This window comes from Rhodamnia argentea, chromosome 5 (assembly GCF_020921035.1).
Source record: "Rhodamnia argentea isolate NSW1041297 chromosome 5, ASM2092103v1, whole genome shotgun sequence".
Lineage (NCBI taxonomy): Eukaryota > Viridiplantae > Streptophyta > Magnoliopsida > Myrtales > Myrtaceae > Rhodamnia > Rhodamnia argentea.
The window spans coordinates 10,406,899-10,419,399 of record NC_063154.1 but is presented as its reverse complement, the minus strand read 5'-3'; the positions used below and the strand labels follow the sequence as shown (position 1 = coordinate 10,419,399).

At 43.5% G+C, this 12,501-nt stretch overlaps 1 protein-coding gene across 1 annotated transcript; it reads right to left on the bottom strand.

The window, feature by feature from the left end:
• Positions 1–6,262: 6,262 nt before the first annotated feature.
• Positions 6,263–10,068, bottom strand: LOC115747507 (calcium-dependent mitochondrial ATP-magnesium/phosphate carrier protein 2-like). Its single transcript, XM_030683692.2, has 4 exons — positions 9,065–10,068; positions 7,126–7,914; positions 6,915–7,005; positions 6,263–6,795 (listed from the first exon to the last, which is right to left on the bottom strand). Exons 1-4 carry the CDS (start codon positions 9,480–9,482, stop codon positions 6,603–6,605), a joined length of 1,491 nt encoding a protein of 496 aa, XP_030539552.1. The 5' UTR covers positions 9,483–10,068; the 3' UTR covers positions 6,263–6,602.
• Between the last annotated feature and the right edge of the window lie 2,433 nt (positions 10,069–12,501).

Sequence of the window (12,501 nt, the reverse complement as noted above, 5' to 3'; positions counted from 1 at the left end):
TGTTGCCTTGCCTTTGCCTCAGCCATGTGGGAAGCATTCATGGGTGTCTGTGAGGGCCTTAAACGCCGTCACCTGCTGGTCGGCGGGTTGGAGTCGAAGCTTCAAAGATTGATGCTCTGCAACACCAACTCATGTTTCCTTGTGGAATTAGATAAGATTCATGTTCTTGCACTTCTTGCCCTAGAAAAATAAGTTTCATATTCTCGCATGATACAGATGTTCACCCGGGCCGAGACCGGCGAACCTACGTAGGCCAATACGCAAATGTCCGAGGATTAGATGTCTGGTATTACGAGAATTGTCTCATATATGACATCACAAAGCGCGATAGTTACGGTCTAACATATCATCAATTGAGTTCATTTCTCCCGTAAACAAATTCAAAGACTATGTGAAGCTCCATGAGGATGTGCTTGACGTTTGCGTACAGACTTTACTAATGTTTAGCATTTTTAATGAGCTTAAGTACTACAATATATGTATTTTCTAATGATAGGAAAGTACTCAATTTAATAAGAGTCCAATCTAAAACGACAAATAATAATATATAAAAAAAGGTGGAAAAAGTCAAAAGTAAATTCTGGATGAGCACTAAAAGCTCGAGATCTTTATATTGTGCAAATTTTCCTCTCTAAGTGAGATGGTAATCGCGATTAATAAAAAAAACTCGATGATTAGTCCTAATTACAATTGCGAGAGCTTGTGAGGGAGGGTAGGGTTCAAAAGATTTGGGAGCTGAAAGTAAGTCTTGCTACTTGAGGTCGGCTCGCGGGAATCACTCGGGCTCAGCCCGAGTTCGAGCCTTTCGAGTTACCGAGCTCCGATCGAGCTCCGCGGTGCGAGCGGGAATTTGGCACTTGCGCATGAATTAGTTTAGCAACTGTTAACATATCGCCATCAGCTGTCCATTGAGGAATCAAATTGAGCAACTTCAGGGAAAAGAGAACTCCTCCATTTGCGTCCCCCTTGACGCGATGGTGAGATAAGCCATTGCGTCTGATGCCGTAGGGCGCAACGCTTTTTGTTCATGGCTTGGGTGACCACACATAGCTCAGGGGTATGGATTTGAGATGCATACGTTAATCGAAACATCTTCAAGCACGCTATTAACGCTACAAAAGTCCACATTCATGAGACGGAAATCCGAGTGCCGCCCCGTCTGCGGCATGCCGATGAGAGAGAGAGAGAGAGAGAGAGAGAGAGAGAGAGAGAGAGAGAGGTATCAAACCCTAATCTTCCCTCGGGTAGTTGGCGATGACGTTCACTAGCCAACCATGACTGTAATAATTTTCATCCACCATTTCATCTGGTGAGTGTGCACCACCGAACACATTTTGAAACGGTGAGGCTAGCCAGCTCGAAGTAAATATTCCATACAATTTCTTCATCGTGATCGATTTTGTCCACCACATCATCCTATACGTCAGGTCCGACCAGTATTTCATCCGAACTCCCCGTTACATTCGATTCTTACCATGTCAACCAGACCCTTTGTTCCTAAAGGGTTCTCTACTCGTGACACACTCACAACGACGAAGTAGGCTAAAGTCCATGTGAGCCATTGACACTCAATTTATTTTTCTCTATCGAAATTGTACCTCTGTTTCTAAGAGTCCACAGTTTTTTTGTCCCGCACACAAGAAGAAAGAACGCCGCGAAAAGTGTGTCATTTCAAGGAAGATTAGCAATTTCTTTCTTTGGGAAGTATCATATAATCAAGGGGATCTGTTGGCGTAGTCCGGATTAGAAGTTATGATTGCATGGAAAAAAGGGGTTTCTAGTGCATTTGATCTCCAAGATTAAAATGTGTCATCTTCAAAATGTTAGGTTCGTCCCATGTGTTTCCAAAAGAAAATCGCTAATTTCATCTGTTTTCTCTAAGAGAAGTTTAAAATTCCACTCTAGTAAAGGCCAAAAGAAAAAAGGAAAGAAAAAAAAAAGTGGAATATTGGAGCAAATGATAAGAAAAGAAGAAGACGATAACTCATCTAAACTATTCCTCTCTTTTTACCTACCCAAAGAAGAACATTCTCTTGTATATACCCATGGAACCGTTGATGGAACGATGCTACTAATTTCTAGGGAGGATTATCCGATCAGTTTTAAACATATTGTATGGATATCAAGTCAGTTCCAAATTTTCTAGTTTTGCTTAATCGGTCCTAAAATTTTGGACAAAAATTTGACGTTTATCCTCCCGATCAATTTTTTCCCGAAAATCGCTACAGTGGTGGTCTAGGGCGCCGGCTGTACAACATGTTTAACATTGATTGGATCATTCTCACTACTGATTCCATACCATCCCTCGGGTCCCGACAAACGAGAGAATCTTTTCGGAGATACGATACCAATCACTCTTCGATCCGGCACAAATTGGGTATCCGTTGAATTCTCGGTTCCAACACGTGTTTCGATAAACAATCAATAACCCTCCTCCGCCCCCATGATTTTCCACGGAACGACGTTCCTATGTCACAGTAACCGCCCGTGCAAAATTTTCCAAGTTGCTTCAGCGTCCACGGGGGTTGCCAATTGCGAACCCCGGTTGGATTTTGTAGGCCAAATCCTACGCCAATGCGCCCTCGATTTCAACCCACGTGGGACGAATGAGACAAACATCTTCTTGTCCACATCCCACAGAAACTCCCTTCCTTTTCTCTTTCTCTTGAGCTCGCACAAGAGAACAAAAGCTCACTTCCACGTTGGCTTAGATAGGGATGCCATTCCACAAATGCTCATCATGCTTTTGATTAATCAACTTTGATTGATCATTTGGTAAATAAAATAAACTTTTAACTCCAATGCCATTTGAAATAGGAAGCTGCTCGCCCGACAATATGACAGGGCTGTCATTATTTCTGATCACGATCTTCCAATCGATGAGTGCTTTATGCAAAACATGCAATGACGGTGTTTGGATCTACAGTTGATATTATACCGTTCCCGACAATATTGTCAAGGAAGCATTTCTTTTTGAAATATGGGGCTAGGGGGGATTCATGTGAGGGAGAAAATTAATGATGATTTTTCTATTTATGGGTGCTTGCTTTTAACTATTTAAATGTTTGCCGACTAATTTTCTAAATTGGCAGGCAATGGAATTAAATCTTGCTAGCCATGTGATTCAATACATAAGGTTGTAAACATCTATAGCATTTCTCATGTACAATATGTGCTAGCATTAAAGACAATTTTTTATTTTTTTTTGCTATCATCAAAAGACCATACACACAGCAAACAAAGAAACGATCATGCTATCTCTAGACTCCGAATGGAAAATTACCCAATCGGTCCTAAATTTGTTGTACGAATGTCAATTCAGTCATAAATTTTTCAATTTTGTCAATTTAGTCCTATACCTATGTGGGAAATTCCAACGTAGCCCTTTCGGTCAATCTTCCCCGAAAACCGTTAACGTAGCGGCGTGTCACGTAGGACGATCGACGATAATTAAATTGCCATGTCGACGATTTCCAGCGAAAATTAAACAAAACGACTAAATTTATGAACGATATATTTAGAGCTGATTGGATAATTTCTCCTAACTCTCAAAGTATAGGGAAAAAAAATTATTTTCGATTTGCGTCGTAACGAATTCACCCACAAACATCAACATGGATTTGACCCAAGACATTGATGTTCCCATATCGTGCGCTATTACTGAATGATTAATGCGTTCCTTAAACTTTACATCGCACGATACGAGTCGAGAAGCAAATGGGTATTGCAAATTGTGGATGTGAAAGACGATGAGAGGGGAAAAAAAAAAAAAGCTCAGAGGGACTGCCACGTCGGAATGACGTGGACTCTTTGGATGCCATGGATCCCTTTGTCTCCGGTTGTAGAAATTGGCTTCCAAACCAAGAAGGACAACAACAACAACAGTAAGAATACAAACCAAAGTGGCAGAAATAGACGGCATAGTCGATCAAAGTCCGAGCCCATCCACAATCTTCGATTGGATCCATTTTCACTCAAAGATCTAAATCAATGAGTTAAGAGGCTAACTAAAATTATTGCCTGTTTTATGCTATATCAATTCTCTAACTTACGACTTTTCTAATACAATCCACACCTTTATCTCAACAATCTCCTCCTCACGTGTTTTCTCCACCCAAGCCGAACCTTGATGGCAAAGTGCGCTCGGCGATTGCGAAGATCCATGAGATTCTTCGTTGAGTTCGGGATACTGATGCATATTGGGCACGCCTCAATCAAATCATCAGCTCCGATATATTTTTATTGTTGGGTTGAGCATAAGCCCATTACTTTCATTTTGAGGAGATCGCCAAGAAGAAGCCACAAAGTCAAAAATCGTTAACGAGTCCGGCTAAACCCACCATCACTCAAAAGCTTAAACGAAAAAGTTACGAGCAAACTAAAATTATTAATTGCTCCGCGCTACGTTATCCTAATCGGCTTTGCATTTAGATTTCAACGACCCTCGACTATGATCGACAGGTTTCACCGCTCGGACAGCGCAAGCAATAAAACAAAAAAAATAGCAGCTCCTCAATGGGGCCAAAAGGTGTGTGATTGATCAGATCTGTGAATGTTGCCAAAGTGCGTTTACCGGAGTCAACGCACAGATCGGGCCACTTCCCGCGACAGGGAATCAGACCAAGGCCGGGACACTGGTCCAGCCCCTTGGGTCCCCAGAGCTACACGACGACGAACGATCGTTAGGACGTCCCTACTAAAGTCCCCATCCATCCCTCCAAAATGCACTCATGATCATAGACCCCCTCCGTGCAATGATTCGTGAAATTGTTCCTTGCTTTGAAGGGCCGATCTAGTGCCACATCTGAAAAGCTCACGCCACAAATTTGGCTTTTCGGTTGTTCTCGTAGCGACGCGCCGATCAATCTTTCCGTTTCGCCAAAAGTACGAAGAAGAGACTCCGTAGACCGTTTAGGTTCGCACCATCAGTGCACGCATTGCATACCGCCTTTTCATGCAAAATCGCCGGTCAACCTTCGCCGATCAATCTTTCTATTTCGCCAAAAGTACGAAGAAGAGACTCCTTAGACCGTTTAGGTTCGCACCATCAGTGCACGCATTGCATACCACCTTTTCATACAAAATCACCGCTCAACCTTCTATTCCTTCTCTCTGACCGAAAAAAAAAAATCTTTTATTCCTTCTCATGAAGTACTCTTGTCCGTTCTAACACAACAAGGGCTAAATATTCAAGAGAGAGAGAGAGAGAGAGAGAGAGAGAGAGAGAGAGAACAGAATAAGGTCGTATTCAGCAACCATTCAAGAAAGCAATGAATGTCAACTGGATCAAGAACAAATGAAGATGAAAAATCATCAAGCTCGGTGGTGGTACAGTGCAGGCAGAATTTGATTCTGGAATGAAATTTCATAAACTGCTAGCCTCCAGGATATAATCTGTTCTCCGTGACTAGATTAACATCGCTCCAAGTAAAATATCATCCTCCCTAAGGGCATGTTCCCGATAATAAGATTAAGCATTATGCTATATAGTAAAGACTGTAGCTTAAGGTTTGATTGAAACTCTGATTAAACTGCATTGTACCAGCACAGGCAAACTTAATGCAGAAGATCAGCTCAACTGGGACGCACAAGTTAATTTCTACAAGAACAGTCAAAGGTAATCGCTATGGACTCTCGACATTCACAATTACGATGATTAAACGACAAGCACAGTACGAGGAACACAGCTCATCGTCCAGGGCCCAGCTCTAACTCCACAATAATCAGAGTTATGTAATGCACAGAATAAGAACTGAGTTCGTTCTTCCTTCATGCAAAGCACCTGCAGTCCCTCCCTCCCTCCCTCTCTCTCACCCTATGTAGATGTTCTAAAGGTAATGCTGCCACAGCTCAATCACCCATTCCCCAACAGAAACATCCCACATTAAAGAACTGAAATGCACATACCAGGGACAAGTTATGGACGAAATCACCAGAATTTCCGAAAGTCACGAAACCATATCAAAGAGCCAAGCCTGACACGTAAATCGGACTGCAGCTATAAAGCTATTTGTCGTATGCCAATGACATGATCTAAGCAACTGGTTAATACGAATATGGATATCCCAGAAAGAGATTTTGACAACTCAATGTGTCTGTTAAAGTGATCCCACGGTTAGTCGCTTACTATTCCAGAAAAGGAAAATGGATACCATCATAGTGAATATGAGAGGACTGAAAACAACAAAAACAACCAACAGGTGCTAAGACTATGGAATACTGGAAAGGCTAATGACTAAAATGTACAGGAAAACACAATATCTCTCCATAACTGGACATTCTGATTAAATTGCCGCCAGAAAGAATAACAAAATCAGGTTTCTGTCAACCTTATGCCGTATGCTTCTGTATCATACAACATGGGCTAATTGGTAATCACTCCAAAAAAAGATGGTTTCAGCTACCAGATGGTGGGCAAGCCAATTTTGCCCCTTCCAATATATCTTAAGCTAGCACTGAAGTATAATTAGACAAATAACCATAGGATCTACCAAAAATGAGTAACCTTATTAATGTAAACAAAGTCTTCCTCATGAAAACACCCCGCCATTTGTCAGCCTTGTCAATCCCCCAGTAGGAACTGGGAAAGTTTGCATAACTTGCTATTCCAAATGTAGTCTCTTTTTCATAGTCTCGTAAACCATATAAGTAATGCTTGCTGATGGAACAACTTTGAGCAAATTAGGGAAGATTCCTTTGTAGAATCCCCTTAGCCCTTCATGTTTAAATGTTTTCCTAAATACATCTGACATGCCTTTATATGCAGCATCTGTATTGGGGCGCTGGGCTTGCATCCTAAGATCAAAATCAAAGTTAGGATGGGATGCAAAAAATTAGATATCCTAATCCCAGAGCTAAACAACGAGTACACAAGTAGGGAAAGGAGAAGATAAGATGGAACCATTTCGACTTACCTTGTCCTTACGACTTGCAAAGGGTAGACACAACTAGCTCCAAGAGCTCCAGAGGTCATCCCACAGACCAGCTGCACTAGAGGGCCAGGCTCTACAGACATTAAGAACAACATTAATAAGAATAAGCTCCAGTCACAAGTAGAACTCCACAATCACCGTGAAACGGGGAAATAAAGGTAGTGAGCCATTTCAGCGGTGGTGACAAGCTTACCACTATCTTGAAGAATGTACTTCTTGGACAAATCTTTGAAGGTTTCATATGCAGCGAGGTCAATGCCAGCATAAGGAATTATCCCAATCAGAGATGGAACAACCCCCCTATAAAATGCCCGAGCCCCTTCCTGAACCCATATATCCCTAGTCATTTGTCCTATACTAGGACACTTCCCTCCGTCAGAAACATGAGTTTGCAATCTAGTTTTCACAAGATCCATGGGGTAAACAGCTGATTGTGCTACAGCTCCTGCTAAACCACCGGCAAGAAGGCGCCCCATAGGCCCGATTTCAGACTTATCTTCTCCTCCATGTGCGTTCACAATAACACGTTTCAGCACTTCATAAGCATAGAACTTTATAGCACTCTCGGGAGCCACTTTCACAACATTTAATCCATTGCCCCGGAAAAATCCCGTAAGACCACCGTCCTTCCATATAGACTTTATTGCAGGCATTATACGAGTACGGGTGGTCTGCACTTGTAAAATAACTTTCAACCGGTCAAGTGGGGCAGTTGCAGTACGAGATGCTGCTCCCGCCACAGCTCCTGCGATAAGATATCTGCTTGCATGGATGTGTTTACTAATGCCCTCTGGTACCACAGCTTGCTCTCCAATATCAACAAGGCAAGCTCTTTCCAAGTAATGATAAATGTTCTCCATAGTTGCCTCGTGAGGGTAAAGCAGAAGAAAATCTCTCCATTCTTCAAAAGTTATGACGCCATTATTGTCCTTATCCACACGCTCAACAAAAAGGGCAAGCTCCTCGTCATCAATTTCAATGCCTGCAAACAAGAGTCTGGTGTGGCTTATAGAATGAAAATAACCAATCTACGCAGGTCTATTAATTCCTCTGTTAAGAACCCATGAGTGCTGAACATCCCACTAATAAAGTCATTCAATTATGAACATCTACCTAGCCAGATGAATTGTTACTTGCTGCATGTATTTTGCTAACTGCCTTCACAACATAAAGACAAATAACCAAGATGGTTGCTGAATCAATTTCGACAGGCTAAACATCACATGATGCAAGGCTGGGACTCAATGAAAGTATTTTTTGACTGAAAGACAAGTACAGAGCCCCCGAGTCAGAGACACAGTGAAATATCAAATACAACAATAGCAAGGGACAAATAGGGTAAAGAACTAATCACATTTACCACAAGAGCAAACAGCGAGTGCAAGAGGGGAAGCGAAAATTTCGGTTTTGGCATTCTTTTTCTTGGACGGATATTCAGAAGGTTAACAAGATGTTTCAGTCTTACTCTTTTTTTTTTTTTCCCTTTTTCATGACAAAAACAACTGAAATTACTAAATATAATTTCAATTACACTTGGCAGAATGTGAAAGACTATCTTATTACTGGAGATATTGTCCTCAACTATGAATAACTCTTATTGACTCTCTTGACATTTAAAGATGATTTGCTATGAAGAATATATGCAAGCAACAATTTGTCGAGCTTATTTTCTAAAGTCCATATACATCATCCTGCAGGATAACATAATCTCTTTCAATTCGATTGATCCTTTATCTCTCCTTTTTTTTTTTTTTTTGTAAGGGCGCTGACGACAAGAACAAATCACTGATCGGTATAGGAGATAAAACGAAGCAATTTTGGCATTCAGGGAAGAAAACTATTCAAGTCCTGTCATAATATGCTGTGATTCAAGGTATGGAAACAAGACTTCGATATGACTGTAAGTCCCCAGTGAATCACAAGGACTTTGGTGATCCCAATTGAGTGTGACCTCAAATTTATTGTTCCAATCAGACAGTGAGAATAAATCAAGCAACCAAACCTAAAATCAGAACTCTCAATCCTTTGAGAACACTAGCCATCGAGCAAATCAGCATTCTCAAATGACATAAACAACAAAGAGTTCAAATAACACTTGAATAACAATAGAAGTTCATAACAGACGGTATTACCTGCCCTAAGAAGAGCATCATATAGCTCCTCAGGCACAATGCAACCATTGTGCTCCACGTCAATGGCTTGAAAAATGCGGTAAAGCTCAAGCTCCTTGTCGTCCATGTATCGCTTAAATTCCTGGTAATCAACGCGTCCATCTTTGTTGGCATCACACACGTTCAACAAATCCTTCGCGTATTTGTATACCGAAGGTATATGCAGGGCGGAGAGCCCAGCCTCAATCTGTGAATAGTCTAAATAACCAACATTCGCAGTATCGAAGAAGCCAAACAAACTTCTAATTCTTTGTTCCCTCTCCTCCTTCGTCTCGCCCGATGCCAACAACACATGATCCATCGACACTGGCCCCGGCTTTGCAACCGGATTACACCCATTCGATCGCCGCCTTTTCTCATTCTTCGCATGCGCCTCCATCGCTCTTATCGAAAATAAGCGGACAGAACTACCCTAACAAAATCCTCCGACCAGAAAAAGAAAAATTTGAGAACCTCCTTCGAGCTACAGCTTCTCACGGCAGAGTCAATCCTCGAGGCTTCACCATAACCTAATCGAGATCCGAGCCAAAATGTGGCCGAACAAAGTGATACCAGCTCACCGATCAAAGAATCGCAAGAGCAACGCACGCAGCAAAATGCGATTCGCCCCAACGCCAGACGCCCCAACCAACTCGCCCAAACGCCGAAATCCCGAGCCGAATTTAGGTCAAAAAGGCGACAGCGAATTCAAACACGCGAAGAAGAATAGAAAACGTGGAGAGACGGAGCGTCAAAAAAGGCACGGAGACTCCAACCGAAGACTAGGACGGAGAAGTCCATCGCGTCGCGCGCGCGGACAAGTCATGGCCGAGGAGATTCCGGCCGGAGACGGGGTTGGATCGCCGGCGATGACCGCTTCAAATTGTGGAGGAGATGCCCATCCGTAAAAAGGAAGAAGAGGCAGAGAGACGGAGATTGAGAGAGAGAAATCGAATCCTTCGTTTCTTTGTTTTTCCTTTTCGTATGTTTTGTTTATTCGTATTTATTTAAATTACAATAAAATAGTGAAGAAATGGGAAAATAAAATAAAATATTTTATTTTTTTATCCATCCAATGTGAATATTTATATTTTGACAATACAAATTTCACGAATATTTCTATTTGTTTTAATAAATAAAATATTAGAATCGTGGTCCAAAACAAAAGAAAAAAAAGGGAATATTCGCTTGTGCTTCATGTTTTTTTTTTTTTAAACGTGGGTGGGGAGGAGTCCACTGTAGCGTGAACGTTAAACAAATCGTAGATTCGTGGTCTACGGTTGCAGGAGGCACAGGGCCCGGCCCATGAGAAACGGAAGAGGGCCCGCTACGAGGTTCGGTTCGATCCGTTACCCTATCCGTCCCTCGGCGACACCCGTCCTTCCGGTGGGATACGATCGGATCGGATCGGACACGCCCGGATATGGAATCTTGCCCCGAGGCTTTGGAACGGCTTCGAATTGGGTCCGGACGCGAAGCCCAGGATTGCCAGCGCGATCGTTCGCCAGGCCATATCGGAGTGGCAATCGCAAGCCAGGCTATCGAAGCGGATCGAACCGGTGTTAGATAGCTATGCCGAAAGAAGAAAACCCGCGATCGGACCGGGTTAAGTGTCACGAGAGAAATTGTCGTACGAGAGTTAGCACGTAGATTGAACTTCGATTGTGGATTCTTGCTGCGATAGAACTAAGGGACGGTAAATGATAAAGAGTCCCTAGACGACAATCGAGATACTTCAAGTATCTTTAATTAAGCTGTCTTCATTGTTCCAACCCTAAAGGCCCAATGAAATTTTATTCGCCTATATAGATTTTCATGAAACGTACATCAGAGCATCAGAATTTATGTATCTTGTCCGCCTAAGGCGGTATTGAATTGTTTCTTATGCCTTCACTTCCCTTAACCCCGGCAACATTTCCTCCTCCGGCACTGCATTGCATTGTATCGTATAGTATCGGCATGCATGTATATAGCACACGATCTCACGAGCATGTTGGACGTCGACACGGAGGGATCAGCGGCCACGGCCTCGGAGGAGGGAATGGCTGTGGTAGTGGTGGCCATGGATGCGGTGGCCACGGGTGCGGTGGGCGTGGATGGGGTGGACCTGGATGCGGCGGTGGGAATGGTGGAGGGGTTGGCGGCGCTGGGCATGGCCTTGGGTGTGGCCTAGGTGGCTTAGGCCCCGGCCGCGGTCTAGGTGGCTTGGGTGGTTTAGGCCCGGGTTCAGGCCCTGGCCCCGGCCCCGGAGCGGCGCCATTGCAAGATTGGAGACAGTTTAAATTGGTCAAGGCGCAACCGAAGACGCAGATCCTAGGATGGGCCAACTTCCTGGCGCACCTTAAGTCGCACTTGACCAGCGTGAGGTCGCAACCGAGGAGGCACCGTGCTCGCAGGTCCTGGCCCCCACCCCCGCCCTGGCCATCGACCCAGCCCACCCCGGTGCACAATAGCAAGATCAGCAAGGCAAGAGCATGAGCCACGGGTCTAGGACTCATGGTGCTCATGGTCGGCTTATCGGGGTCGTGTTCTTTTCGCTCCTCCTCCGATGAAAAACATTTTGGGAGCGATCGGCGGCGATCATAAATAGGCGGGCGAATTGCGAAAAAGGAGGGGGGTCGAGCGAAGCAAATCATGCGTCCGGAACACCGTCTTCATCGAGTTCGCATGATGTCGCTTGGCGAGTGTCTTTTTTTGTCACGGCATGCATGTTTTTGTTTCGTTTGAGAGATTTACGCGCGGATGAATGCACTAATGTTTGCTTAGCATAGTGGTCCGAATGGGATTGAAAAATGTCTAGTAACAAGTATTTTGGAAGAAAAAAAAAAGTCCTTGTTTGTCGTTTTTTAATTTGAATAGGGCTTGACAATCATTTACTGTTACTTTTACAAGGATTAGATAAGTAAGTTTTTGAATTAAGAAGGACTAAAGATGGGACGATACAAGCAGGGCGACAATGAAACCTCAATGCCTCGTGAAAGTGGGGATATAAAGGGTGCCTTTGGGAAACCTTCCCAAAAGGCCTTTAATTGGTCCAAGGCAAATGGTGTTTGCTAAATTTCTAGAGAGTTTTGGTAAGCTCCGGAGGTACTCTGAGTTTTGAGCATTTTCGAAAGGGAGCGGTTAGCATAACCGTCCACTGCTCAATGACAATGGGCGGTGCCATGCTAGCACGGGTCACACTGTCATTGATTAGTGTGACCGTTACGCATGCATTTCCCTTTCCAACATGCTAATATTTTTTTTATGCTAATTTTGTCATCGCTAAACTTTCATAATCTCGAAAATAGCCCATCTCACACGATGTCTTCGGCAAAGGGCTTAGGTAGCCTACAAGCTAGATCTAGCACCAGCGGTCTCGCCTAAGGTGGCGCGACCCCGAGCGACTCGGCTTGGGGTCGGGGTCACATAACCCACTG